General features: G+C 42.4%; 1 protein-coding gene across 10 annotated transcripts in view; it reads right to left on the bottom strand.

Moving 5' to 3' along the window:
* Positions 1–25017, bottom strand: part of FLVCR1 (FLVCR heme transporter 1) — a 41252-nt gene that overhangs the window by 4172 nt on the left and 12063 nt on the right. For 9 of the 10 annotated variants that reach the window (XR_006607999.1, XR_006608000.1, XR_006608005.1 and 6 more), the window contains exons 4-12: positions 18657–18724; positions 17746–17849; positions 13406–13516; positions 12562–12667; positions 12241–12352; positions 10575–10642; positions 10303–10418; positions 2852–2918; positions 2672–2763 (exon numbers count right to left, since the gene is read on the bottom strand). Coding sequence is in view for 1 of the 10 variants with exons in the window: in XM_004778957.3 (XP_004779014.1) it covers positions 10341–10418; positions 10575–10642; positions 12241–12352; positions 12562–12667; positions 13406–13516; positions 17746–17849; positions 18657–18724 (647 nt within the window). In the remaining 9 variants the exon portion in view is untranslated. Of the gene's footprint in view, positions 1–2671; positions 2764–2851; positions 2919–7443; positions 10419–10574; positions 10643–12240; positions 12353–12561; positions 12668–13405; positions 13517–17745; positions 17850–18656; positions 18725–25017 lie in introns of those variants that run through there. The other variant, XM_004778957.3, reaches the window with a different exon arrangement.

The following is a 25017-nucleotide window of genomic DNA, read 5'->3' as shown; positions in this document are numbered from 1 at the left end:
GTGTAGGTGTGGGTGTGGGTGTTAGGGGGCAAGTGACTCCTCCTGGTTTGGAGATAGGGCTAAAATGAACTGCCACATGCCTGTCCCTCCGCCCCTAAATCCGCCCACACCCCCCCTCAGCAAGCTAGTGAAACTGCAAGGAGTCCAGAGCAGTTCACGAAATGACCGGTAGAGGGAGCGCGCGTCCCATTTTTTGGAGTGGAAATGGGTCTCCTGCCCGATGCCGGGCGAAGGTCTAGCAGCCACGTTTTCAGAGCTGGTAAGGAAATCTGGTTGGCTAAAAAGAGTCACAAGTCTAAAGTAGAATGATTTCAGGGACACACGGAGGTGCAAAGCCTCACATAATCCTACTGGATAACTGAGGCTGTCTGAGCTTTATCCATTTACCCTAGACCAATTTAAAATACAAATGCAGGGGCTGGGTGCCTGGAGCGTCTGACTTCGGCTCAGGTCATGATCTCAGGGTCCTGGGTTGGGGCCCCATGTCTGGCTCCCGGCTCAGTGGGAAGTCTGCTTGAGGATTTTGTCTCTCCCTCTGCCTCTGCCCCCCTGTCTGCTCTCCTCTCTCTCTCTCTCAAATAAATAAGTAACATCTTTAAAAAATAAAATAAAAATACAATCGGGGATTACATTTTCAGGCTTTCACACCTCAGTGAAATGAAGGGAGCTGAGAGACGGTTTTGACAGAGTAGGGAGGGTGGGCCAAGAGACGACAGGGGCATAAAACAATGAAATTGGGGCTTCCCAAGTATCACGATCCTCCTCTGTTCAAAACAGGAGAAAAGCCCTGCCTGGTTCTAAGGGTGAGAGGCTGCATGTTGGTTCCCCCAGGAGGGAACACGGCTTCCCTACTTCTCCCTTTTCATTTGCTTGTGTTCAGTCTCTGAGCAAATGTTCAGAGAGACACTGTTTTGTATTTCCGGGTCCTACCATAAACCCTGACACAATCGCACGTGCTCGATACACATCAAATAGGTAAATGAATGCATGTCCGCTAGTACAGAAACATTAAGCAATTTACAGCATATCGGCCGGATGGGGATATACTTAAAATAACTATTTTAATTAGGGGCGCCTGTGTGGCTCGGTGGATTCGAGCCTCAGTCTTCAGCTTGGGTCATGATCCTGGGTCCTGGGATCGAGCTCCAAATTGGGATCCCTGCTCAGCAGGGAGCCTGCTTCCTCCTCTCTCTCTACCTGCCTCTCTGCCTACTTGTGATCTCTGTCTGTCAAATAAATAAATAAAATCTTTAAAAAAAAACCCCTATTTTAATTAATGGTTATTTGTTGTTTTGTCTTGTTTTATTTACTTTTTAAAAGATTTTGTTTATTTATTTATTTGTTAAAGATTTTATTTATTTATTTGACAGAGAGAGAGAAAGCTCACAAGTAGGCAGAGAGGCAGGCAGAGAGAGAGGGGGAAGCAGGCTCCCTGCTGAGCAGAGAGCCCGATGCAGAGCTTGATCTCAGAACCCTGAGATCATGACCTGAGCTGAAGTCAAAGGCTTAATCCACTGAGCCACCCAGGTGCCCCAGATTTTATTTATTTATTTTTGCAAGAGAGGGAGAGATGGAGTGCACAAGCAGAGGGTGGGGACAGGCATAGAGAAAAGCAGACTACCTGCTCAGCAGGGAACCTGATGTGGGACTCTGCCCCAGGACCCTGGGATCATTACCTGAGCTGAAGGCAGACGCTTAACTGACTGAGTCACCCAGGTGCCCTGTATTTGTTTGTTTGTTTGTTTTTTGTTTTATTTAATTTAATTTATTTATTTGACAGGCAGAGATCACAAGTAGGCAGAGAGGCAGGCAGAGAGAGAGGAGGAAGCAGGCTCCCCACTGAGCAGAGAGCCTGATTTGGGGCTCAATCCCAGGACCCCAGGATCATGACCTGAGCCAAAGGCAGAGGCTTTAACCCACTAAGCCACCCAGGCGTCCCAAGTCCTGTTTTGTTTTAAATAATGGTTATTTGAAAAGTACTAAGAGAGTAGATCCTAGAAGTTCTCATTACAAGAAAAACAAAATGTGTAGTTGTGAGGGGCTGGATATTAGCCAACCTTATTGTGCAATCGTTTCACAATATACACATATGTCAACTCATGTGTACACCTTAAACTACTACAATGTTCTATGTCAATTACATGTCAATAAAACTGGAAAAAGTAAAAATAGAAATAAAACAATGGTTATCAAGGCCATGTAGCAACATGGAAAATGCCTAGGATGTTACATGAAATACACAAGGTGCTTTCTATTTGTGTGAGGTTCTGCACGCATGTGAGTGAAAAGGAAACGAGGAGAGAGAGTTGCCTGTGGGTCGGGGACTCTTGGGCAGCTTGTTCTTAGCTTGTTGTTTAACCTCCTTTGTTGTGGGTTGTGCAATAAACACAGAAACCACTTTTTCCTGAGAGTCTCAGTTTTGTTCTTTGGTGCCTAAGCACCCTGACTTCCACCCCGTCTGTCCAGATCTCACCATGTCTTTAGAATTCAGTTTTGTTTCATTTCTTTGCACCATGCCCAGCGTTGCGCCCACATGTACACTGAAGTGGCTAAGTACTTTGGATATCAATGATCTTAAAGGCAGCTGCTACAAAAAATGTCAAGTTCAAACACTTGAACACACATTCTCCCAAATCAGTCAGCTGGCTGTGTTAGCAGAGTCCTTCCCTACCTTTACTATTTCTCACCGGGGGAGTGACAATGGATCTCTTGGTTAAGGATCTCTGGTGTGCCTTCTACTTAAATTTCATCCTCACCACAAACCTGCAAGGTAGGAAATATTATTCTAGGAAGAGAAGAAACAGAAACTCCGTTTAAATTCCCTTCCCAAGATCATAGTCGTGTTTCTCACCTTAGACTTTAGGTTCCCAGAGGACATGTTTTTACTCTACACGCCGTGACGGATGCTTTCCCGGGGCCTAGGATGCAATAAAATAATGCACATCAGTAACGGAATCCAGCCATACAAGCAAACTAAACTGTCCTGTGGATGACAGCACCGACTACTGCGTAGATTCCCAGGGAAGGAGTCTGTGCTCCTCCGTCACCTCTCCAGGGACATCTTTTCTAATACTACTCTGTGCGTTGGGAGCCTCTGTCCATGCCCAAATCCTGTCCTGGCCAGAACAGTCCAGAGCTTATCAGTCTTTGTTTTCGGTCAGGATGTGTTTGGAAGGATTCAGGCTTTTTGCGGAAAAAGCAATCACCGCCACTCTTCCTTCAGCTTCGCTTTCACGCCTGATGAGGCTTTATGAAAATTTAATCCTTCGGCTAATCTCAGGGGTCAGGGACCACTTCTGTCCCTGGAGGACGTCAGGCAAGTCTCTGGGAAAGGGAAGTGCTCCGGCCGCCTCCACTGATCCAGATCCGGAGGCTCCAGCTGGAAATTAAGCGTCTACCTGCTTCTGACAGTTTGTTCTCTTTACAGTGACCATTTCTTCATGGGCTTAAAGTAACAAATGGAAGGGGAAGTGCAAATGAATTCATCCAACAAGATTCGGCGGAGGCCTAACACATCATTTGTCTAAGTGGAAAACGAAGCTCGCATACCCGATCTTAATGAGGCCTCTCTCCTCCGCTCTATCATTCTCCTCTTTTCTCAAGGCTTTAGATCTCCGGACCACATCTCCCCCTTCCTTCTATTCAAACCTGCTCAAGGACAACCCCAGACCCCAATTCAGATTTCAGATAAGGTATTCTGTCTTGGTGGTCAGTGGGGTTTGAAACCTTGCCTCTCTTTGGGGACCCAAAGATGTTTTACCTCCTGTGAGGCATCATAAAGGCACCCTCCAGGCATAGGATCCCGTCAAGAACCCTGAAGTCATTTCAGGGCAGGCTGTCACCTACACAGATGACTAGCTCACCTTGCAGAGACGGAGGGGCAGTGTGATACAGGCCGGTGTGTGAGACCAGCCGGCAGGGCCTCGGAGATGGGTCACTTACCTAGAGAGGCTGTGGAAGATCAGAATGGTTGTGATTCTAGTGAAAGTTCTTAGATTTCAAAGGCCCTGTTTATTATTGGGTGACAGTTACAGATACAGCGCTAAATGGCTGGCTTAATTTTTTTTTAAAGATTTTATTTATTTGACAGAGAGAGATCACAAGCAGGCAGACAGGCAGGCAGAGAGAGAGAGAGGGAAGCAGGCTCCCTGCTGAGCGGAGAGCCCAAGGTGGGGCTTGATCCCAGGATCCTGAGACCACGACCTGAGCCAAAGGCAGAGGCTTAACCCACTGAGCCACCCAGGCGCCCCTATAGTTGGCTTTAAAAATATATATTTAACTTATTTATTAATTTGACAGAGAGAGCATAAGCAGGGGGAGGGGCAAGCAGAGGGAGAAGCCGGCTCCCTGATGAGCAGAGAGCCTGAGGTGGGACCTGATCCCAGGACCCTGGACCAAGCCAAAGGCCAGCGTTTAACCAACTGGACCATCCAGGAGTCGCCGTAGTCATTTTATTTCAATTTTATGAACTTTGCCTTAATGTTTAGCTACCTACAAAGCTATGTAAAACTGGAAACTTCATCTTGAGCTTCCACACTGATTATAATTAAAATAGAATGAGAAGCGGTATTGCTAACATTTTTATGGCTTCGGGAGCATCTTCGTTGCCCCTGTCTGCTTCTTCCCTTTGGCTACATTAACAAACTATCAGTTTTTCCCTTTCTTTCCCCATGGGCTCTGCTGTGTCTCCGATGGATTTTCTTCCATGGGGCCCCTCTTTAGAGGCCTTGGAACTTCGACCCTGCTCTCCTGACTGCTCTCCCTGGTTTCTCTTGCCATGCTGGCCGCAGGGTTCTTCCCCGTCATTTGGTGGCAGTGAAAAAAGAAAGCACCGCCAAGACTCTCCTTGATGCAAAAAGTCAAAGCTCTTGAACGCTGATCCTCGGGCACGTGACTTTCCACTGTTGTGTGATGGACCAGCAGGTACACATCACACACTTCTGAACACACCCAAGGATGAGGCTTGCTTCGAGGAAAAGCTGCGGTACACTCGTTTGAGATGCAGGCTGGACGAGAGGTTGATTTTCAAAGAACGTCATTTTTCACTAGGAAGGATGGCCGACAGATACATTGGAGTTATTCAAACGGGGATTTGGCAGGTATTTTTTCAAAAAGCAATGAAGCGAATCCCTTGCTTCAAGAAACAACTGACAGATTTTTTTTTTTTCCTTCTCAATGTTAAGAATCAAGTTTCCAAACTAAAATTAGCATTCTGGAAACCCTGTGTCTGCCAAAACAAGTCTTGGGAGACTTGTATGAGCTTGACGGTTTCCCAGCACTGAGAGGAATTTCTGATGAGATCAGAGGTCTTAACAAATGTGATTTATCTGGCATCATATCATGGGATAAATCAATATTTGGAAGAGCTACATAACTCAGTGAAATAATACTTTCCAAATGCCAGTGCGGAATGTTACAAAACCATGCATAGTTAAAGATCTATTGGAAGTACAAGATGGACCATTAGATTTTAATGTTAACAAAGCAGGAGAGGTTTACTGATACGGCTTCAGGATCCACAGAGCAACTAGTCTTTAAGATACTACCAGTTCCAACTTGTAATCGTATTAAAGACTATCCACAGGGCTGCCTGGATGGCTCAGTCGTTGAGCGTCTGTCTGTCTTCGGCTCAGGTCATGATCCTGGGGTCCTGGGATGGAGCCCTATGTTGGACCCCCTGCTCAGCAGGGAGCCTGCTTCTCCCTCACCTACTCACCTACTCCCCCTGCTTCTGTTCCCTTTCTCACCATGTTTCTCTCTGTCAAATAAATAAATAAATAATATCTTAAAAAAAAAAAGACTATCCACAATTCCCTGAAAAGGCTACTAAAATACTTCTCCTTTTCCAACTGCGCATGTGTGCAAAGCTTTTCTTCAAACGTGTCAAAATAGCCTATCCCTACAGACTGAATGTAGGATCTGGTAGGAGAATCCAGTGGCCTTCTATGAAGCCAGACATGGAAGATTTTTGCTCTCTTTCAACATTAAAGTGTCATGTGTAAGTCTGATGATTCATAGACCTGTACCCCGGGCCAAATAATACATTGTTATTTTTTTAAAAAGTGTCATTGTTCTCACTACATTTATTTTGGAAAGTAATTATTTTTCATAAAAATGTAATTAATTAAGGGACACCTGGGTGGCTCAGTTGGTTAAGTGTCTGCCTTTGGCTCAGGTCATGATCTCAGGGTCCTGGGATTGAGCCTCGAGTTGGGCTTCCTGCTCAGGAGAAAGTCTGCTTCTCCCTCTCCCTCTGCCCCTCCATACTGCTCATTTGTTCTCTCTCTCTTTCTCTCTCAAATAAATAAATAAAATATTTTTTTAAAATGTGATTTATTGAGATATAATGAAGTTATTTTTAAATGAATAAAATAGTTTTGTTTTAGTTTCTACTATGATTAACATTAAGAGCTGTAACCCAGAAGAAGTTCTTTGGGTTCTTCAATGATTCTTTAAGATTTTATTTATGGGGTTGGGGAGAGCACAAGCAGGGGGAGCAGCAGGCAGAGGGAGAGAGAGAGAAGCAAGCTTCCCGTAGAGCAAGGAGCTGGATGGGGGGCTCGAACCCAGGATCCCCGAATCATGACCTGAGCTGAAGGCAGATGCTTAACCCACTGAGCCACCCAGACAACCCAGGCTCCTCAAGGATTCCTAAGTGCAAAAAAATTCTGAGACCAAAACCTTTGGGATTCACTGCCCTAGACTAATTTCTCATCCAGCCTCTGGTCTCAATGATACTTTCCTTAATCGTGGCCAACCAGTTTATTTGCATACAGGACTGGCTTCAGGAGGATGTGGAGTCAGCAGGCCCCTGCCAGGTCTGATTTGAATAATGTGGTTACCACTCCCTTCCCCCCGAAATATCTTCTGTATTGGCCGTTCTCCAGGAGCTCAAATTTACCTCAATGATGTAAGTCACTTGAACTTCTCTCTTCAGATCCAAATACTTTTAAGTGGTAATTTGGTGCTAGTCATTAGTGCATAAAAATAGTAGCCGAAACTTTGGTGTGTTGGCTATGTCAAGCTTTCTGCTAGATGTTTTTTATGTATTATCTCACTGAAGCTCATCGAGAACGAGCGTTCATCAAACCCGATTTTCCAATGAAGAAATTTATAGTTTGGTTTTATGATGTTAATCAGCAAGGCCTTGAGGAAAAAAATGACACCTGCTGTGGGATATCAGGTCCCATATAGGTCCCCAAAGGGAAAGTCTGCAGCATGGGTATCGGGTCGCCAGAGGGCTCACGGCAGACACCTGTCTACCCAAGGAGAAGAGATTAAACCCGTCCTACTATGCTGTTTAGTCAGACCCTGGGGGACTTTGTCTGCTTATGCTCCACAAAACTCCCTCCTTGGCCCATTCTGAAATTGTACAGTCCCTTTTCCACTCCCCATGGGTACGTAAGCATCAGAACTGGGGGGGAGAAAAAAAGCTATACAAAATGACCGTTAAAAAAATAAATTTATTTCAGGTCTGAAACCCTGAAGGACAAGCACACCGACAAATAGTACAAAAAGCAAAAATTAGAACATGAAAGATGACTTAGTACGGGCAATACTCTGAGTTTGCACAAACATATTTTTAAAGACATTTCTCCAACATTCACAAAAGGCAAAAGCTAGTGTTTTTTTTTCTTGCCACATTTATAAATGCAACAGCTTTCGAAAGCATCCAATTTCTTTCTAAAATCACTTCATTAAAACTTACACAAGTGTTGGGTTACCCAACAGTTATATTTTCCAAAGATAAGACAGAATTATATGACATTCTTGTTTGACGTGTTACAAGTGTGACTCAAAATACAGAAAAAATTATCACTCCATTTTGTGTTTTGGAACATCCTATTTCCTCCTTTTTCTAATCAACAAAGAAAGACACACACGACATATAGGCATATGCGGCTTTTCAGAAACAAAGTAGTTCAACTCTTGCCTGTAATTTTTTTCAAAAGCTCGGGAATTCAGGAAGTACATGATTATTTTAAACAACTGATACTCAAAAATAAAAATAATTATTTACGAGAGATTTTTAGAATGTATTTTTGGCCATAAAACCTGTGACATACACATCTAAGGAAGTTAACGATTCAGCACAGTCTGCCTGCCCTGTCACCAGCTGAAGAGAAAAAGCAAAATGCAGACGCTCAATTCCCCATATCCACCAAGTATCCACCACAGCTGCTGACTGGATTCTCCAGGGGAAGATTCTTCTCTCGCTAGACCCAAGTTCTGTGGTTCAGCGATCTTGTCAACCCCATGACAGACGGTATTTAAGATTCAAAAAAGATCTCTGAGGCCAAGTGGACACATTCATTATATGGATGAGGAAAATGCTGGCCAGGGAGTGACAGGACAGCTCGAAACAGACCCAGGTCATAGACCCAGAGCTCCTGATTCCCAACTACGTTCTCCCGGTGACATATTCTCCAGGGTAAGAGTCTACATAATTTACTGTTGATTGATTACAGAGAATGTTATCATTTCAGTATAAAGCAATGCACAGAGCATGCCTAAATCAGAATTGTTAATTAGCGAATTAACTGCTAATTGCTAATTCATAGGAGTATTCAAGGGTATACCTCACTGGCTTTTATGGGGGGTTGATGTGGACATAATGTGAGTATCACGGCTGCTTAGATGTCATTATTGTAAAGATATTTTCCTATCAGCTTAAGAGAGTCAGGACAGGAACAACATTTAAATTCTCACTGTAAACAAAATGCAGTGGTAGGCACTGTAGAAACACATTTGGTTCTATTTTCCTTACCCTGAGCATGTAACAGAGCAGACTTTTTTCCGACAGTGTGGAGACTACGTACACTCTGGTGAAGAAAATAGACTCCCCGCCCACCGAGGGAGCACATACCCGGGCACAGCGTTCCTTGAAGGAGAACAGGCAAACACACGATAGTGCAGAACGACAGAAAGACAGCATTTCCAGAGGTTTCCAGCAAATGAGAACCCCTGGGCTACGTTACTGTAGATTTATCTCTGCAACCTTCAAGCCAAAGTATTAGGCATGATGTGAGGAATCATGAAAAAGCCAACACATACGATGGCATTTCCTGCTAGAAAGTTATACACAGGCATACCTCGTGTTATTGTACTTTCATTTCCTGCCCTTCATAGATACTGTGGCTTTTTGTTGTTGTTGTTTGTTTTTAAACAAACTGGAGGTTTGTGGCAACCCTGCATCGAGCAAGTTCATTGGTGCCATTTTTCCAACAGCATTTGCCTGCTTGTGTGTCTGGGTCACATTTTGGAAATTCTTGCAATATTTCAAAGTTTATCATTATCACTCTATTTAGTATGGTAATCTGGGATCGGTGGTTAGGATTTGCGGAGAGCTCAGATGAGGGTTAGCATTCTTTGGCAAGAGGTCTTTTTTCATTTAAGGTCTGTACATTGTTCTTTCAGTCCGCTGCACACTTAATGGACTATAGAATAGTGTAAACATGACTTCTCTAAGGGAAACCAAAGGATTGATCTCAATCACTTATGGTGATATTTGCCTTATTCTGAATGGTCTGGAGCTGACCCTGCCGTATCCCCGAGGTATGCCTGTGTTGAAATAAAGAGGGTGAACAAGGCAGTGGGTACAAAATTACTCCTATTTCAAGTAGGCATGAAACGAACAGTATTAGCTAGACCATGACAGGAAGGCAGTGCAGAGGACTCAAGATAATGAGCCTGTGTCTGGGCTCCTTAGCTTAACTGGAACATGAGTCTAAGACCAAGGTCACGGGATCAGCGTGAACACAGAACAGTTTTGATGGCCACTGACAGTACATGTTACAAAGCATTGTTTAACAAGAACAGAAGAAACTGGGAAAATCTAGAGGTTTCTGTGGAAGTCTCGTCCCAGTGCTGTCCTGTGAGGGCTCAGAGGTGCCATGTTGGTAGGCCCACTGATGTAGACTGGACAGTTGGTCAGAATAATGGAAAGGGAGCCAGTGAATAATATATGCACACAGGGTTCTGCATGGCAGGTACTTCTGTGTGACTTAAAAGGACCAGATCTCCACATTATCATTTTAGAAAGCCTCTGACCTTCCAGTTTCCGTAAAAAAGAAAACACTTTCAGAAAATACATCAAGAAGCTTACTTTCTGATCAGTGACAGGAGATTAACAGTGGGATGCTTGGTATGTCAACGGCTGTGTTCACAGACGGTGAGCCCGAGTGTTTTAAGTAAAATCTTGCTTTACGTTAACAATGAAGCAAGACAGTAATTGTAGTCCAGGGTCACATAATAATTTTCAAGTCAGTATCCATCTCCTGTCACATATAAATCGAGACTTACTGCCCAACTATCACATGATGTTAACTTTTTCCTTCGCCTCAAATTGCCGATTCTGACTGCTTGGACATCATCATGGTTTTGGATTCTTGATCTGTGGGACTCTCTTCAACTGGTACCTGCAGAGAGAATCAGACGATAAAAACACCTTTACAGCCTCTGGCATGTGCCGTTATGACAGATCAACAGCTGGTTCGGGGATATAAAACAGCTGACTAGACACACTGATGTCACACATTTTCAGGAGTAGCATCATAAAAATATTCATTACTTACAGCTTTAATATCACCGTTCGTAATTCCTATGTTTATATTGTGTCTTTTGAGATCAGACTTGATTAATGCTGAAACAGAGAAACATCAGTGGAGTCACCAAAGGGTATTTATGAATGCATCTATCTCGAAGCAGTACAAAGTCTTTTTTGATGTTGTCCCATTCAGCACACGGTTGTACCATCACATTCAAGCGCGTCCCCGCAGCATGAAAAAAATGCTAGTGCTTCTCTATGCCACTAACTTAATTAGCAATTCATTCATTAGTGAACAAATACAGGGTGGTAGGAACCAAAGATACAAAGATGAAAAGCACAGTCCTTTCCCTACAGCATCCTCCAACCTAAGGAAATATGGACAGCAAATGACTATAACACAGTAGGGTCACTGCAACCACACGGGTTACATAGAAGATACAGTGGGAGCAAAAGAGAAAAAAAAATGCCTCTGTCTGTCCGGAGAAAATCACGGAAGGCTTGCCAGAGGAGACACATTTGAACTGAAACTTGAAAAATGAGTAGGAACTTGTCAAGCAGATAAGGAGAGGAAGACACTCTGGGCAGGCAGGAAACAGTACATGCCAAGAATGCGAGACGGGAGGAGAATGGCCAAGAATCTGGCCCCGGAGGTAGTTTGGGATCACTGGAGCGTCAAGTACTGGGGGAGGAGGCAGGATGTGTGGCTTGGTGGTTCAGCACCGTGTGCACTGTAGGGAAGAGTTTACACTGCCATCTGAATAGGGCAAAGGAATGCAGAAAGAAATCAGCCAAGTGAGCCGACAGGAGAAACAACACGGGTGTAGAAACACTGCTGGACGTTGAGCTTTGCTTCCAAATCCACTTTTACGTTAGCGCACCCAGATAAAATACAGATAAAAGCCCTTTTCTGTGCCCCTTCTCTAGCGGTTGGGCAGGCTGGGCTCTACTCTCGTTCTGACCATGTCGACTCCGATTATCCCTAACCAGGGTAAGAACCAGCTAACCATTCCACGTGCTGTTTCCACAACCACACACCATGGTAACTGCTGACGTGAAGGCACGTTCTAGGTGCCAGACACGATGCCGGGAGCTTTTCATGAACCACCTCAGGCAATCTGCATAGGGCAGGCTTTTTATTTTATTTATTTTTTATTTATTTTTTTTTTTAAAGATTTTACTTATTTATTTGACAGAGAGAAATCACAAGTAGACGGAGAGGCAGGCAGAGAGAGAGAGAGGGAAGCAGGCTCCCTGCTGAGCAGAGAGCCCGATGCGGGACTCGATCCCAGGACCCTGAGATCATGACCTGAGCCGAAGTCAGCGGCTTAACCCACTGAGCCACCCAGGCACCCCTAGGGCAGGCTTTTTAATACCCTGCTATAGGAGGGAGAAAAGGAGGATCTGAGAGGTGAAGTAACTTGTTTAAAGTCACACAGCCAGGTCTGCCCACTCCAGAATCTTCACCGATTCTTAATACAATGGTTGGGTTTTTTATGCATAGTAACCGTATTGAAGTTAAAATCTGAAAAATGAATTAGTAGATTTATATCCTTAGAAAAGACAATATCCTGTTTTATATCTCTGTTTTCCCCCCTGAGTTCTGCCAAGCCATTGAGAACAAACAGACACAAAAATTAAATATAAAGACAATATGACATAAGCACGTTTGCTGGGAAAATGCCCTAATTTACCTGTTAAAATGATGCCTAGAAACATCCAAATACAAAGGAAAATGTTCCCTGCCTTAGGACCATAGTCTGATGTGAGCTTTCCTTGAGCCAATGTGAACAAAATTCCAAATATCTAAAATAAGAGGAAATATTGGTTAAATGTGCTTCTTTGAAACCAGTGCAATGTTTTTCCCAGAACTCTTCCTATTTTATTCATATGACTTAGCTTCTAGAAACACTAAAAGGCAGAATTTTTCAAACAGAAACAATTTTTAAACTTGCTATCCACTAGAATAGTCAGCAAACTAATTATCTGAAACTTAAAAGAAATCAGAGGTTTACCTGGGCTGAAGCATTAAGAAGACCAGAGGAAGTACCTTCAGATTCAGGGTAAGTGATTTCAACAGCAAATTCAAAACCCAATGGGAGGTAACCAGTCATGAAGAAACTAGGAAAATAAATCCAGAATTATAGAAACAATTACCTGAGGGATAGTACCACATATTGAGGCAATCATTCCAGTTCTCAGGCCTATTCTAGTGATCAGATAACCGAATATTTTGAACTTAACATATGAAAGTAAGACCCTATTATTATTCACCAATCAGCCCAAGGACAGAAGACCTGAGAAATAAAGCAGTTCCTAAGTTTTTCTTTTTGTGAGAAAGATTTACCTCTAATTTATGAAGTCAATTGTCTTTCTAACTAAATAAAGGCACCTGGACTAAGAAAGATTTTTCCATTTTTCACTTATCATATATTTTTAAACTACTAAACTACCAAAAAAATTTTAAACTACTTTTTCTTTATTTCTAAATAATTATGCATTTACGTGCACAGGATAGATTCTTATTTATTTATTTATTTGACGGAGAGAGAGAGAGATGACAAGTAGGCAGAGAGGCAGGCTGAGGGAGAGGGGAAGCAGGCTCTCTGTTGAGCAGAGAGCCCGATGCGGGGCTCGATCCCAGGACCCTGAGATCATTACCTGAGCCGAAGGCAGAGGCTTAACCCACTGAACCATCCAGGCACCCAGATAGATTCTTTAAAGTTTAAAATATTACAAGACATTTGAATGAACTAAAAATTTACAACCACAGTAGTAATACTTCAGAGTTGTAACAGCATGCTATCATTCCTCTTACATACACACACGTGTGCGCGCGCACACACACACAATGCTTACCCGAGTATCCCTCCAGTAACAAACACGATGATAATGTATCCAAGGTCCAACGTGAAAGTAAATACAACCATTCCCAAAAAAGACAAAATGTAAACTATCAGAGTAGTCTGTCTAGAACAAAAACAAAATTGTTAGTATTTTGCCTGATTTTCCTAGGTATATAAAAATCACGTTGCTAACTATTGCTCTGTCCATAGAGTAATAATCAGTTCCTTGGTTTTCAAGATTCGGGTTCCCTTGTATGGAGGATGTTTCCACCGAAGCATGGACTTTAAAGCCTACATTTAAGATTCAACAGCAGCAACCGACAAAAACTCACATCATATCCAATGTTCAGACAGGAAGGAATATTCATGTGGATCCAATCACCTTTGTACCACCAAGTGGGAGAGCTTCCGGTCTGTAGCTCAAGACTGAGTTCAAATTCCACCTCTTCCAAATGCTCTTTCCTAACCACTGTGGCTTACAACATTGTCTCTACTTCCAAATTCCCTTATCAACTTAGAATCTATTAACTGTCACATGACAGACATCTATTGGGCGTAGGACATCTATCTTTAGCCTGTTCTATTCTTTTTTTTTTTTTTAATATGTATTTATTTGACAGAGATCACAAGTAGGCAGAGAGGCAGGTGGGGGGAGGAGGTAAGCAGGCTGCCCGCTAAGCAGAGAGCCTGATGTGGGACTCAATCCCAGGACCCTGAGATCATGACCTGAGCCGAAGGCAGAGGCTTAACCCACTGAGCCACCCAGGTGCCTCTAGTCTGTTCTTATTTTTCATGTATGAACGTTTTATTTTCCCCATTTAGACCACAAATATCTCAAGGACAGGGATGCTGTATCACTTGTCACAATCCCTAGCTGAACTATGGCCACAACACAAGTTTGGTGAATGAATGGCAATTACTCTGAGGACAAAATCAGGACAACAAAGAAGACATTTCTATGCCTATCATGTTTTCTAATTGTGAAGTGGACCAAAGGCTAGTAATAACTTTAATCTTTTACACATGTTCCCTTTATCTACAGACTGAACGGTTTCACTGTAAGCTAGCATTTCACAACAGAAACCACAGCAAGCGCTGTCTGAAATTATGGGAGAGTTATCTTGGAGAATTTCACAATAAGGGGTCTTGGGAAGGGCTTACATAATGGTATTAAACATATGTAGGGCCTTGAAATGTACATAGGATACACAGGTGACAATTCCATATTTCATTCACTTTATTGCATCCCATTTATTCGGCCACAGCTCCGCCCATTTATTTCTCCCAAGCAGATAGGAAGATTCTGCCTGTTAAAAAATGTAGCTATTCTTGGCTTAGGGGCCCAAGATGGCAGCCTAGGAAGACCCTGAATGCATGTCCTCCCACAGACACAGAATCTACCTAGAAAACAATTCCTCCTGAAGAACTGAGGACTGAACAGCTTCTGCATAATAAAGGGTAGAGGGACCACACTGAGAGCAGCAGGAGAGCCAGACAGGGTGCCAGTGGGAAGCCCGCTGCAGACCCAATGACCTGCTGCAGACCCAATGACCTGCGGTAGGAATGGATATCACTGGGCTGTCCCTGTGCAGATTTCACCCGCCCTGGGGCACAACAAAAACCAAAAACAACAGTGGTTTAAGGGGCGGCAACTAGACTATGAGTGGAGGAAATCATTTATTAACCCTAGAATGTCTGCCAAACAGTGGGGAAACTGTTGGAACTCACTGTGGAGTTGGGGATGCTGGTGATAGCCGCTGTTTACAGTGGCTCCTCGAAGCCACAGATGGGAACAGAGTCCACTTCCCCACACTAGCTCCATCTGTCCTGCAAGGGCAGCCCTCCCAGACTGCATCTGCTCCAGCTCAAGTTCTACTTGGGCAGCCCCGGTACAGAGCACCCCTGCCAGCACTTGCTCTACCTCTAGCCACCGCGCCAGGACAGCCAGGGCAGCCAGGGCACAGACTGTGTACGAGTGCCTCAGCCCCCCACCCTCCCTCCTGCCCCGGCTCACACCTGCTCCAGGTCCAGCTACTCTGCCCCTGTGGACCTGGCTTGAAGCCCCTGGGACCATTGGGCCCAAATGTGCTCCAGCTCTAACCATCCCACTAGGGTGGCCTCTGGCCTGGAGCACCCCAGGACCTCTGGCTTGGACCAAATCCAGCTCTAACTGATCAGCCAAAACAGCCGGGCACACAGCATCCACGGGGGTAGGTTCCTGCATAAGGCCACCCCTTCAAGACCAGAAGAGAGGGGCACCTGGGTGGCTCAGTGGGTTAAAGCCTCTGCCTTCAGCTCAGATCATGATCTCAGGGTCCTGGGATCCACCCCCGCATCGGACTCTATGCTCCGCAGGGAGCCTGCTTCCCCCACCTCCCCGCCTGCTTCTCTGCCTACTCTGTCAAATAAACTAGTAAAATCTTTAAAAAAAAAAAAAAAAAAGACCAGAAGAGATACAAACCTCCAGTTATAAAATAAATAAGTCATGAGGATGAAAAGTATAGCACAGGGCATATAGTCAATAATGTTACAGTCACTTTGTCTGGTGACAGACGGCAGCTACACTTACTGCGGGGAGCACTGAGTAAGGAAAATAATCATTCCCCTATGTTTATTACTGCAGCATCATTTACAATAGCCGAACTATGGAAGCAGCCCAGGTGCCCACCGATGATGAATGGATAAAGAAGATGTGGCATGTATATACGATGGAATATGATTCATCCATAAAAAATGAATGATCTTGCCATTTCCAACAACATGGACGATCTAGAGAACAGATCTAGCCATACGAAATAAGTCAGTCAGGGAAAGACAAATCCCATAGGATTTTAATCGTATGTGGAATTTGAGAAACAAAACAAACAAACAGAGGAAAACAAACAAGAGAGAGAGAAAACCAAGAAACAGGCTCTTCACTGCAGTTAACAAAGTGATGGTCACCAGCGGGAGACAGTGAGAGGACCTGTAGAACGAGAAGGGGACTGGCACACTTCTCTCTCGAGCCCCGAGGTACCAGAATTATGGAATCACTATATTGTACACTTGAAATTAACACTGTATGGTAACTATGCTGGAATGGAAAACGTAACTGAAAAGCGAAAATAGCTGTTGAATCACCATGCTGCAAACCTACAACTAATAAAATATTGTATGTCAACTGTACTTCAAATTAAAAAAAAAAAAACACTAAAACCAAAGAAAAAACCATTACCAACCCCCAGACGGCCCCTCCAATCACTGCTTCCCTGTCTCCGAGAGTGCCACTATCTTGGCTTCGAACAATATAAACGAGCTTTATATGAATGGAGTCACACGTCATAAAAATATATATATGCCTATTCTTTTAAGGCCCAGTGCAAAAGATGCTGCCCCTGAAATCCCTTTTCAGTCTCTTAGTTGTTATTCCTAAGTTCTTCTTTTGATTAGCATTTTGATTATATAAATGTATAATTAATACTGTATTTTCATATTCTATATTATAGTATAGTTAAGTGGTGCTATAGTATGGGGCACTTTAGGCAAAAAGACTTTTAAAGACTTTTTTCCAAGACTGTATTTATGTATGTACGTGTGTATGTATTTATATTATTTTTTTGTTTTTAAGTAAACTCTATACCCAACATGGGGCTTGAACTCATGACGCTGAGATCAAGAATTTCATGCTCTATCAACAGAACCAGCCAAGCACTCCTAGGCAACATGGAGTTTACCAAAATGCCTTATGCTCAATAACAATTTTTTGGTAGGAAAGACAACTTTTTGTTTACTTGTTTTTAAGCTCACAACATGAGAAAAGAACAGGATAAAGTTTCTGTCAGAAATCAAATATTTCTCAGAAAGGGCTTTTACAGAATAGCAATGATCCCTCCTAAAGACATATGTGTGCACAATTATTATTGGAGGGGAAGAAGCTTCATAAGGTATCCAAATTCTCAAAGTTAAAGTATGACTGATAAAATAAGACAAATACAGAATTCATTCAGAAGTGAAGGGAATCTAAGAATGTCTAGAATCCAAGTCTTTTAGTAATAATAACACTTTTATTTATTTATATATTTTTAAAAGATTTATTTATTTATTTGACAGACAGAGATCACAAGTAGGCAGAGAGGCAGGCAGAGAGAGAGAGAGGAGGAAGCAGGCTCCCTGCTGAGCAGAGAGCCCGATATGGGGCTCGATCCCAGGACCCTGAGATCATGACCTGAGCCGAAGGCAGGGGCTTTAGCCCACTGAGCCACCCAGGTGCCCCAATAATAACACTTTTAAAATTTCTTAAAATAAGAAGCAAAGTTTCCATTAAACCCCAAATACCCTAGGTTGTATGCCATACATTTACCTACTATCACTTACTTGTATGTTTTGGTATGATCTAGCCACAGGCCACAAAGAATAGAGCCCACCATTCCAGCCACTACCAATGTTAGCCCAATCCTTCCAGCATTGATTTCTTCTCCCTTTAAAAAATGTTTCATAAGAAGTTAATCAGATACTTCTAATTCAAATAGATCTTTCACACTCTTATACCTTGCACAGTCAATGGAAATAAGCAGATAAAATTAAGCATACAATATAGTAGGAAATTTAGTACATCTATTAGGGTGAAGGGGTTGGGGGGCTGGTAAAGCACATATCAAGTACATTCTGTTTTCAAACCAGAAAAAAAAGAATACCTAAAATGTGGGAGAAATAAAAGAAATTTTTTTTGAACCTCCATGGTTAGAAAGTGCAATGATTTTTGTTAGAATTCTCATGTAATTCACAGAAGTCTGAGAAGCAGATTAATCTGATAGTTTTTTTATATTACAACTGCTTTCTCTTTTCAAAAGCAAAGACAGGTCACAGCTTAATATTTACTTCTTTATATTTGGGTTGGTTTCCCTTAAAATTGTTTGTTTTTTTCCCATATAACCAGTCACATTTCTTTTAAAAAGTACTGAAAAAGACTTGGGTATTGTCACAGCAATCATACCTTCCACTTTCCATTTTGTGTGTTTTATAAATTGGATTAAACGTATTCTCAATTAAAACAAATGAGAATCTTTTAAAGCAACAAGGTCATAAGTCTTTTTTTAAGATTTTATTTTTAAGTAATCCCATGTGGAGCTTGAACCTACGATCCTGAGATCAAGAGTCGCACGTTCCACCAACTGAGCGAGCCACACCCCAATAAATCTTTAATCTTATGATCATGCTAACAGGAATGACATTGTTTAAGAAACACTCTTGGCCAGGGGCATGACACAGTACAGACAGAAACTCACCTTATAATATGTCAGTATCATTTGATTTAATAATGTTGAGACTGAGTAAAATGCTCCCGTTATGATACCTACAATAATAAATGGGAAATTATAAATGTACCATTTACTAGATGATACGAGTACTCCAGGACAAGGGTGAATATAGAACACATTTCTCACACAGCTGCCAGAGAAAATGAAAAATTCTTGCCATTCCCTTTCAGACGATGGAATGATCAATTTAACATCTGAACTTACTAGAGATTACAATGGCAAAATTCTGTCATTACACCATTTATTATTATTTAGACTCAGATGTGCCAACCATAACTCCTGTGTGTGTGCAGAACACTGTACACAGCCATGAAGCCCTGAACGGATTGTTCACTGAGCTCCTACAACGTACCCAAGCTCATGAATGTTCATTCATGAGACCAAAACCCTGCCTCAGAAACCTCACCCCTGCATTCGTGACTTCAAGGTGACCGGTAAGAAAATATTAATTAGAGAATATTTAAAAAGGAAAAATAAAAAACAGTTATCAGAAAGCATGTGACTGGGTTTGAATCCTGCTGATTCCTGGCACGTTTGTAGGACTTTAGGTAAGCCTCTTAATCTAGTGAGACTTAAGTTTATTCTTTCTTTCTTTATTATTAAATATTTCAAGCATAGAAAACAATGTACCTCTTTCTCAGAGGTAACACCGATCCTCATGTTAGTGCTTATCATTTTATTTTGTTTACTTTTTTAAAAAAAGATTATTTATTGATTTGCAGGGCACCTGAGTGGCTCAGTGGGTTAAGCATCTGTCTTCACCTCAGGTCATGATGCCAGGGTCCTGGGATTGAGCCAGATCAGGCTCCCTGCTCAGCAGGGAGTCTGCTTCTCCCTCTCCCACTGCCCCTGCTAGTGTTCCCTCTCTATCAAATAAATAAAATTAAAAAAAAAGATTTTATTTATTTATTTGACAGAGAGAGAGATCACAAGTAGGCAGAGAGGCAGGCAGAGAGAGAGGGAAGCAGGCTCCCTGCTGAGCAGAGAGCCCGATGCGGGGCTCGATCCCAGGACTCTGAGATCATGACCTGAGCCAAAGGCAGAGGCTTAACCCACTGAGTCACCCAGGCGCCCCAAATAAATAAAATCTTAAAAAAAAAAAAAAGATTTATTTGTTGATTTTAGAGACAGCACATGAGTGGGTAGGAGTGGGGGAGGGCACAGACTCCCCACTGAATGGGGAGCCTAACGCAGGGCTCGATCTTAGGACCCTGAGATCATGACCTGAGCCAAAACAGAGTCAGATGAATGACTGAGCCACCCAGGTCCCCCAGTGCTTATCATTTTAGATATTACAATATATGTGTAACTCTAAATAACAATTAGAATGATTTTGCATGTGATTGAACTTTATATCAATATATTATTTGTATCTATCTGTAGCTTGCTCTTATCATTCAATATTACGGTTTTGAGATTTATCTGAGTCAATACTTTAAATTCTAGTTCATTAATTTTCTCTACTATAGCATAGTCCATTATGTGAATATACTTCAATTTAATTATCTCCTGGCCAGTCAATAGACACTTAAGACTTTTTCCAGTTTTTCACTATTTAAAATGATATTGCAATGAATATTATGTTTTTGTTATTGTATACAAGGGTTTCTCTAAGTATATACCTAGGAGTAGAACATCTGTTTTCTGGGTATAGTCAAATTGTTCTTCAAAATAGTTGTACTGGTTTATACTACCAGCAGAGTTCCTCTACTTCACATTCTTGCCATATATATTTTTATCAAACTAAAACACATTTTCTTTGCCAATCTGAATGCATGTGTACTGTGTCTTACTCTGGTTTTGACTGGCATTTCCTTGATTACATAGTAAGTAGTAAGGTTAAGTAGTAAGGTTCAGCATCATATATGAGCCATATGCAAACACATAAATGCTTTCTGGTTTCCTTAACTTCTTTGCCCTTTTATTACTGAGCAGTAGGAGTTATTTCTACAGTGTAGGTACTAAGCCTTTGCTGGTTATATGCACCACATTTTCTCATAGTCTATGTCCTACCTTTTCACTGTTTATGGTGTTTTTTAGAAAAGATAATTAACTTTTTTTTTTTGAGAGAGAGAGAGAGAGAGAGAGAATGTGCATAAAGGGTGGGAAGGGGCACAGGGAGAGAGTTAGAGACTCTTAAGTGGGCTCTATGCCTGGTGTGAGCCCCACAGGGGGCTTGATCTCATGACCCTGAGATCATGACCTGAGTTGTGAAATCAAGAATCAGATGCTGAAGTGGCTAAGCCACCCAGGGACCCCTAAAAGACCATTATCTTAATTTAATCATATTTACCAATCTTTTCCTTTAGGGTTTATGTGTGTTTTGTTTATTTATTAAGACTTTATTTTTAAGTAATCTCTACATCCAATGTGGGACTTGAAGTCTCAACCCCAAGATTAAGAGTCATAGGCTCTATCGACTGAGCCAGCCAGGCATCCCTTCTCTTTGTTATATTAAGAAATTCTTTCTTAAAAAAAAAAAAAAAAAAAAAAAAAAAAAGGTTTTATTTAGTTATTTAAGAGAGAATGAGTGAGTGAGTGAGAGAGAGAGAGAGAGCACAAGCAGGGGGAGGGGCTGAGGGAGAGGGAGAAGCAGATTCCTCTGCTGAGCAGGGAGCCCAACATGGGGATCAATCCCAGGACTGGGGGATCCTGACATGAGCCCAAGGCAGATGCTTAACTGACTGAGCCACCCAAGCATCCCGAGAAATTCTTTTAAGAATATTAAAGCCGATTTCCTTTCTTAGAACTTGAAAGTTCGAATTTTCACCCTTTGGTCTTTAATCCATTGCAATTCTTTTTTTTCATGGTATGCTATAGAGAGCTAATTTTTTTCTCCCATATCCAAGATGGATAATCAATTATCCCAGGACAATTTACTATATGGTTTCTCTTATACAAAACACCTAGTTTTCATATCTGAACGTTCTGGTCTTTAGAGCTGTTTGCGAATATAGCAGGCCTCTCTTACCTGCAAGGGATTTGTTCCAAGTCGCCCAGAGGATGCCTGAAACTGCAGATAGTACCAAACCCTACATATACCATGTTTTTTCCTGTATATACATATATACATCCATGTGGTAAAGTTTAATTATAAATCAGGCACGGTAGAGATCAACAACAATAATAAAACAGAAAAACTACAACAATATGCAGTAATAGAAGTTAGGTAAATGTGGTCTCTCTCTCTTTCTCTCTCAAACTCTTATCATACTGTATTTTTCTTTTAATTGTGATGATGTGAGATGACGAAGTACCTACATGATGAGATGAAGTGGGGTGAATGGCCTAAACCATGTGACGCGGGGTGAGGCTCGTGCTGACCCCCTGCGACAGGTCAGAAGGAGGAGCATGTGCTCCCTGACTGTGCCGGTCAGGGAGCTGAAACCAGAGTGACCAGGTCGCTGAAACCAGAGAAAGTGACATTAGGAACGAGAGGATCGCTGCGTTCTAGTTTTTCTCCTTCCAGACACTCAGGGCCATGGCCACATGACTTTCAATGTGACTGAAAGTGACCTGTCCCACTTGCTGCCCTAGTGATCCTATCAGCGTGTGCCAAGATGTCATTCTGGATCCCTGAGTCAACTCTGGGGGGAGCAGCACCTTGCTGTCAACTTGCCCTGAACATGCAGCACCGATAACTGAATTTTTGACGTGTTTGGCCACTGAGAATCTTCATTAGCAGAACTTCACGGCCGTCATACAAACCGGCCTGCACATGCATACAGAGAGCAGGTCACTGGGATCTCTGCGCTGTTCTAGTAACTGAATAGTCTATCCCTAGACTATACACGGCATCTTAATTACCACCGCTTTATACATCCTGGTGTCTGAGATGTGTCCCGCACCTTGTTCTTCACTGACATTATCTTTGTCGTCCTTGGCCCTGACTTCTCTCTCAGGCATTTGACCATTGGTCAAGTTCCCTTACGAGCCCTGTTGAAATGGGAGATTGTAGGATGAGACATAGAGCTGTGTAAAGATCGTATCGAAGGACCCTGAGTAACTGGCTTTGCTGTGTTCACTTCCCACTGAGCTCCGATGCATAAAGGGACACAGCGTGGTTAGCCTGGGGAGGCCCAGGAAGACTGGCCTGAGGGTACTTCCCTGTGCTGCACCTTCCACGGATCTTGGATCTATTCCAGACGGAGTAAAGATAGCAAGAGTCAGGATAGAGGATCGTAAGAGCAAGAAATACTGTTATCTGAGCCTAGATTATTTGTCTGCATTTCAGATCGCAAACAGCACAAGTGGCAGAGTGAAGGAACACGTTCTCTCCAAACAGCCTCACCGCCAGAAAATGTTGTCTTAGACTCTTTGGTTCCTAAGTTTGGGACACTGTATATAATCCTGAAAACCTGACCTAGGAATATAGTCCCTATCCCAGGCTATCCCAGGTGCAAGTCTGCTCCAACTTTATATATAATACCAGTTATGGAGGGAGACAGGGGCCCCGTCAAAAGGTGTGATGTGACTCACTCATTTAAAACCATGATCCCTAACTAGCTACCCCTTCAGTGAAGAAAACAAGCTTGAGAACATTTTCCAACTCTCCTGGGGAATATTACCAAACTCTCCACAGTGTTTCTCAATGCCTTCTTCCTGCCTTTTTTTTGTTTTGTTTTGTTTTAAAGATTTAATTATTTATATTAGAGAGTAAGTGAGGCAAACATTAAGCCAGCTCTTGTAGGACTGCTTAAGGGAAAAAAAGGAGCACATTTCAGGTAAAAGGAATAATGGCACAAAATTACAGAGACTAGAATTTATGGCCTATGAGCCCGTGGAGGCACGTTTGTGTGTGTGTGTGTGTGTGTGTGTGTGTGTCTGCATGTGTTTGTGTCTGTGACAAGAGGCTGGTTATAAATTGGCTCAAAGAAAGTCTTATCTCAGGAGACAGTGAGAAGAGAAGGAGGGTAGGAATCTTTCTTCCTTAAACCACAGGCTACAAAAATGAATTTGCTCTCACAGATAATAATCACCCACTGTTATTTTCTTTACTTCCTAGTTATGTGTTTTAGGTTTAAGCTAACCAGTGGAGGTAACCATGAAAATTAAGAAAAGGCACTATGGCATTCTGAAATATTTAATGGGGATAAGATATAGCATCCGGGATTAATTTAAAAATATTCCAGGGAAGGGGCCCCTGGGTGGCTCAGTGGGTTAAGCCTCTGCCTTGGGCTCAGGTCATGATCTCAGGGTCCTGGGATCCAGCCCCCCATCAGGCTCTCTACTCAGTGGGGAGCCTGCTTCCCCCTCCCCCTCTCCCTGCCTCTCTGCCTACTGTAATCTCTCTCTCTCTGTCAAATAAATAAATAAAATCTTTTTTTAAAAAAGATGTGCTTTTTAAAAAAAAAAAAAAAGATTTTATTTATTTATTTGACAGACAGAGATCACAAGTAGGCAGAGAGGAAGGCAGAGAGAGAGAGGAGGAAGCAGGCTCCCTGCTGGGCAGAGAGCCCGATGTAGGGCTCGATCCCAGGACCCTGAGATCATGACCTGAGCCCAAGGCAGAGGCTTTAACCCAATGAGCCACCCAGGGGCCCCTAAATAAATAAAATCTTAAAAAAAGAAAAATATTCCAGGGAAGAAAAATTTTAGGAAAAAGGTAGAGGGAAGAGATAGAGCAAGAATAGTGAAATGGTGGTAATTACAGCTGGATGATGGTCAGGGCATAGGAATTCACTATATTAAATGTTCTACTTTTGTGCTCAACTATTTTCACTGAAAAAGAAAAAAAGGAGAAAAAGATGAAGTAATCCTGATAAAAGGGTGAGTGAGAGTTTAGGTCAGGGCATAATTTGTTACGACTCGTACAACAGTTATGTAACTACAGTGCACACTCCCAAAAAGCTGTCAAGAAGAGAAAAAAACAGCAGAGAGTGACTTCTGAAGACAAGTAAGACAGAAATAGGGGGTGTTGGCAGCTCTTATAAATGGTGTTGATATAAAAAACAGTCAGCAAACTCCGAAGGGAACCAAATGGGTTGGTGTCTGCAGTCAAAGCTACAGCGTCAGGGTGAGTATCCGTCAGTTACCATGAAATATCTAGAAGGATAAGAATTATTTTTCTATGGACATTGGAAAGGGTTATTGCTATGATGAGTGCTGTGAAATGTGTAGACCTGGCGATTCACAGACCTGTACCCCGGGGATAAAAATACATTATATGTTTATTAAAATAAATTAATTAATTAATTTAAAAAAAGAATTGTTTTTCAAGTTTGAACTGGTTAAGGTGATCGCATGAATGTCTAGTATTGACCCCGAGTAGTCAAAATAGATGCCACTTTGCACACAGGCAGGGAAAGGGATTATTGATGACATTTCC

Source organism: Mustela putorius, unplaced genomic scaffold, assembly GCF_011764305.1.
Source record: "Mustela putorius furo isolate JIRA1106 unplaced genomic scaffold, ASM1176430v1.1 tig00000785_pilon_pilon_pilon, whole genome shotgun sequence".
Taxonomy (NCBI): domain Eukaryota; kingdom Metazoa; phylum Chordata; class Mammalia; order Carnivora; family Mustelidae; genus Mustela; species Mustela putorius.
The sequence above is the reverse complement of the archived record's forward strand: the minus strand, read 5'-3'. Positions and strand labels throughout refer to the sequence as shown.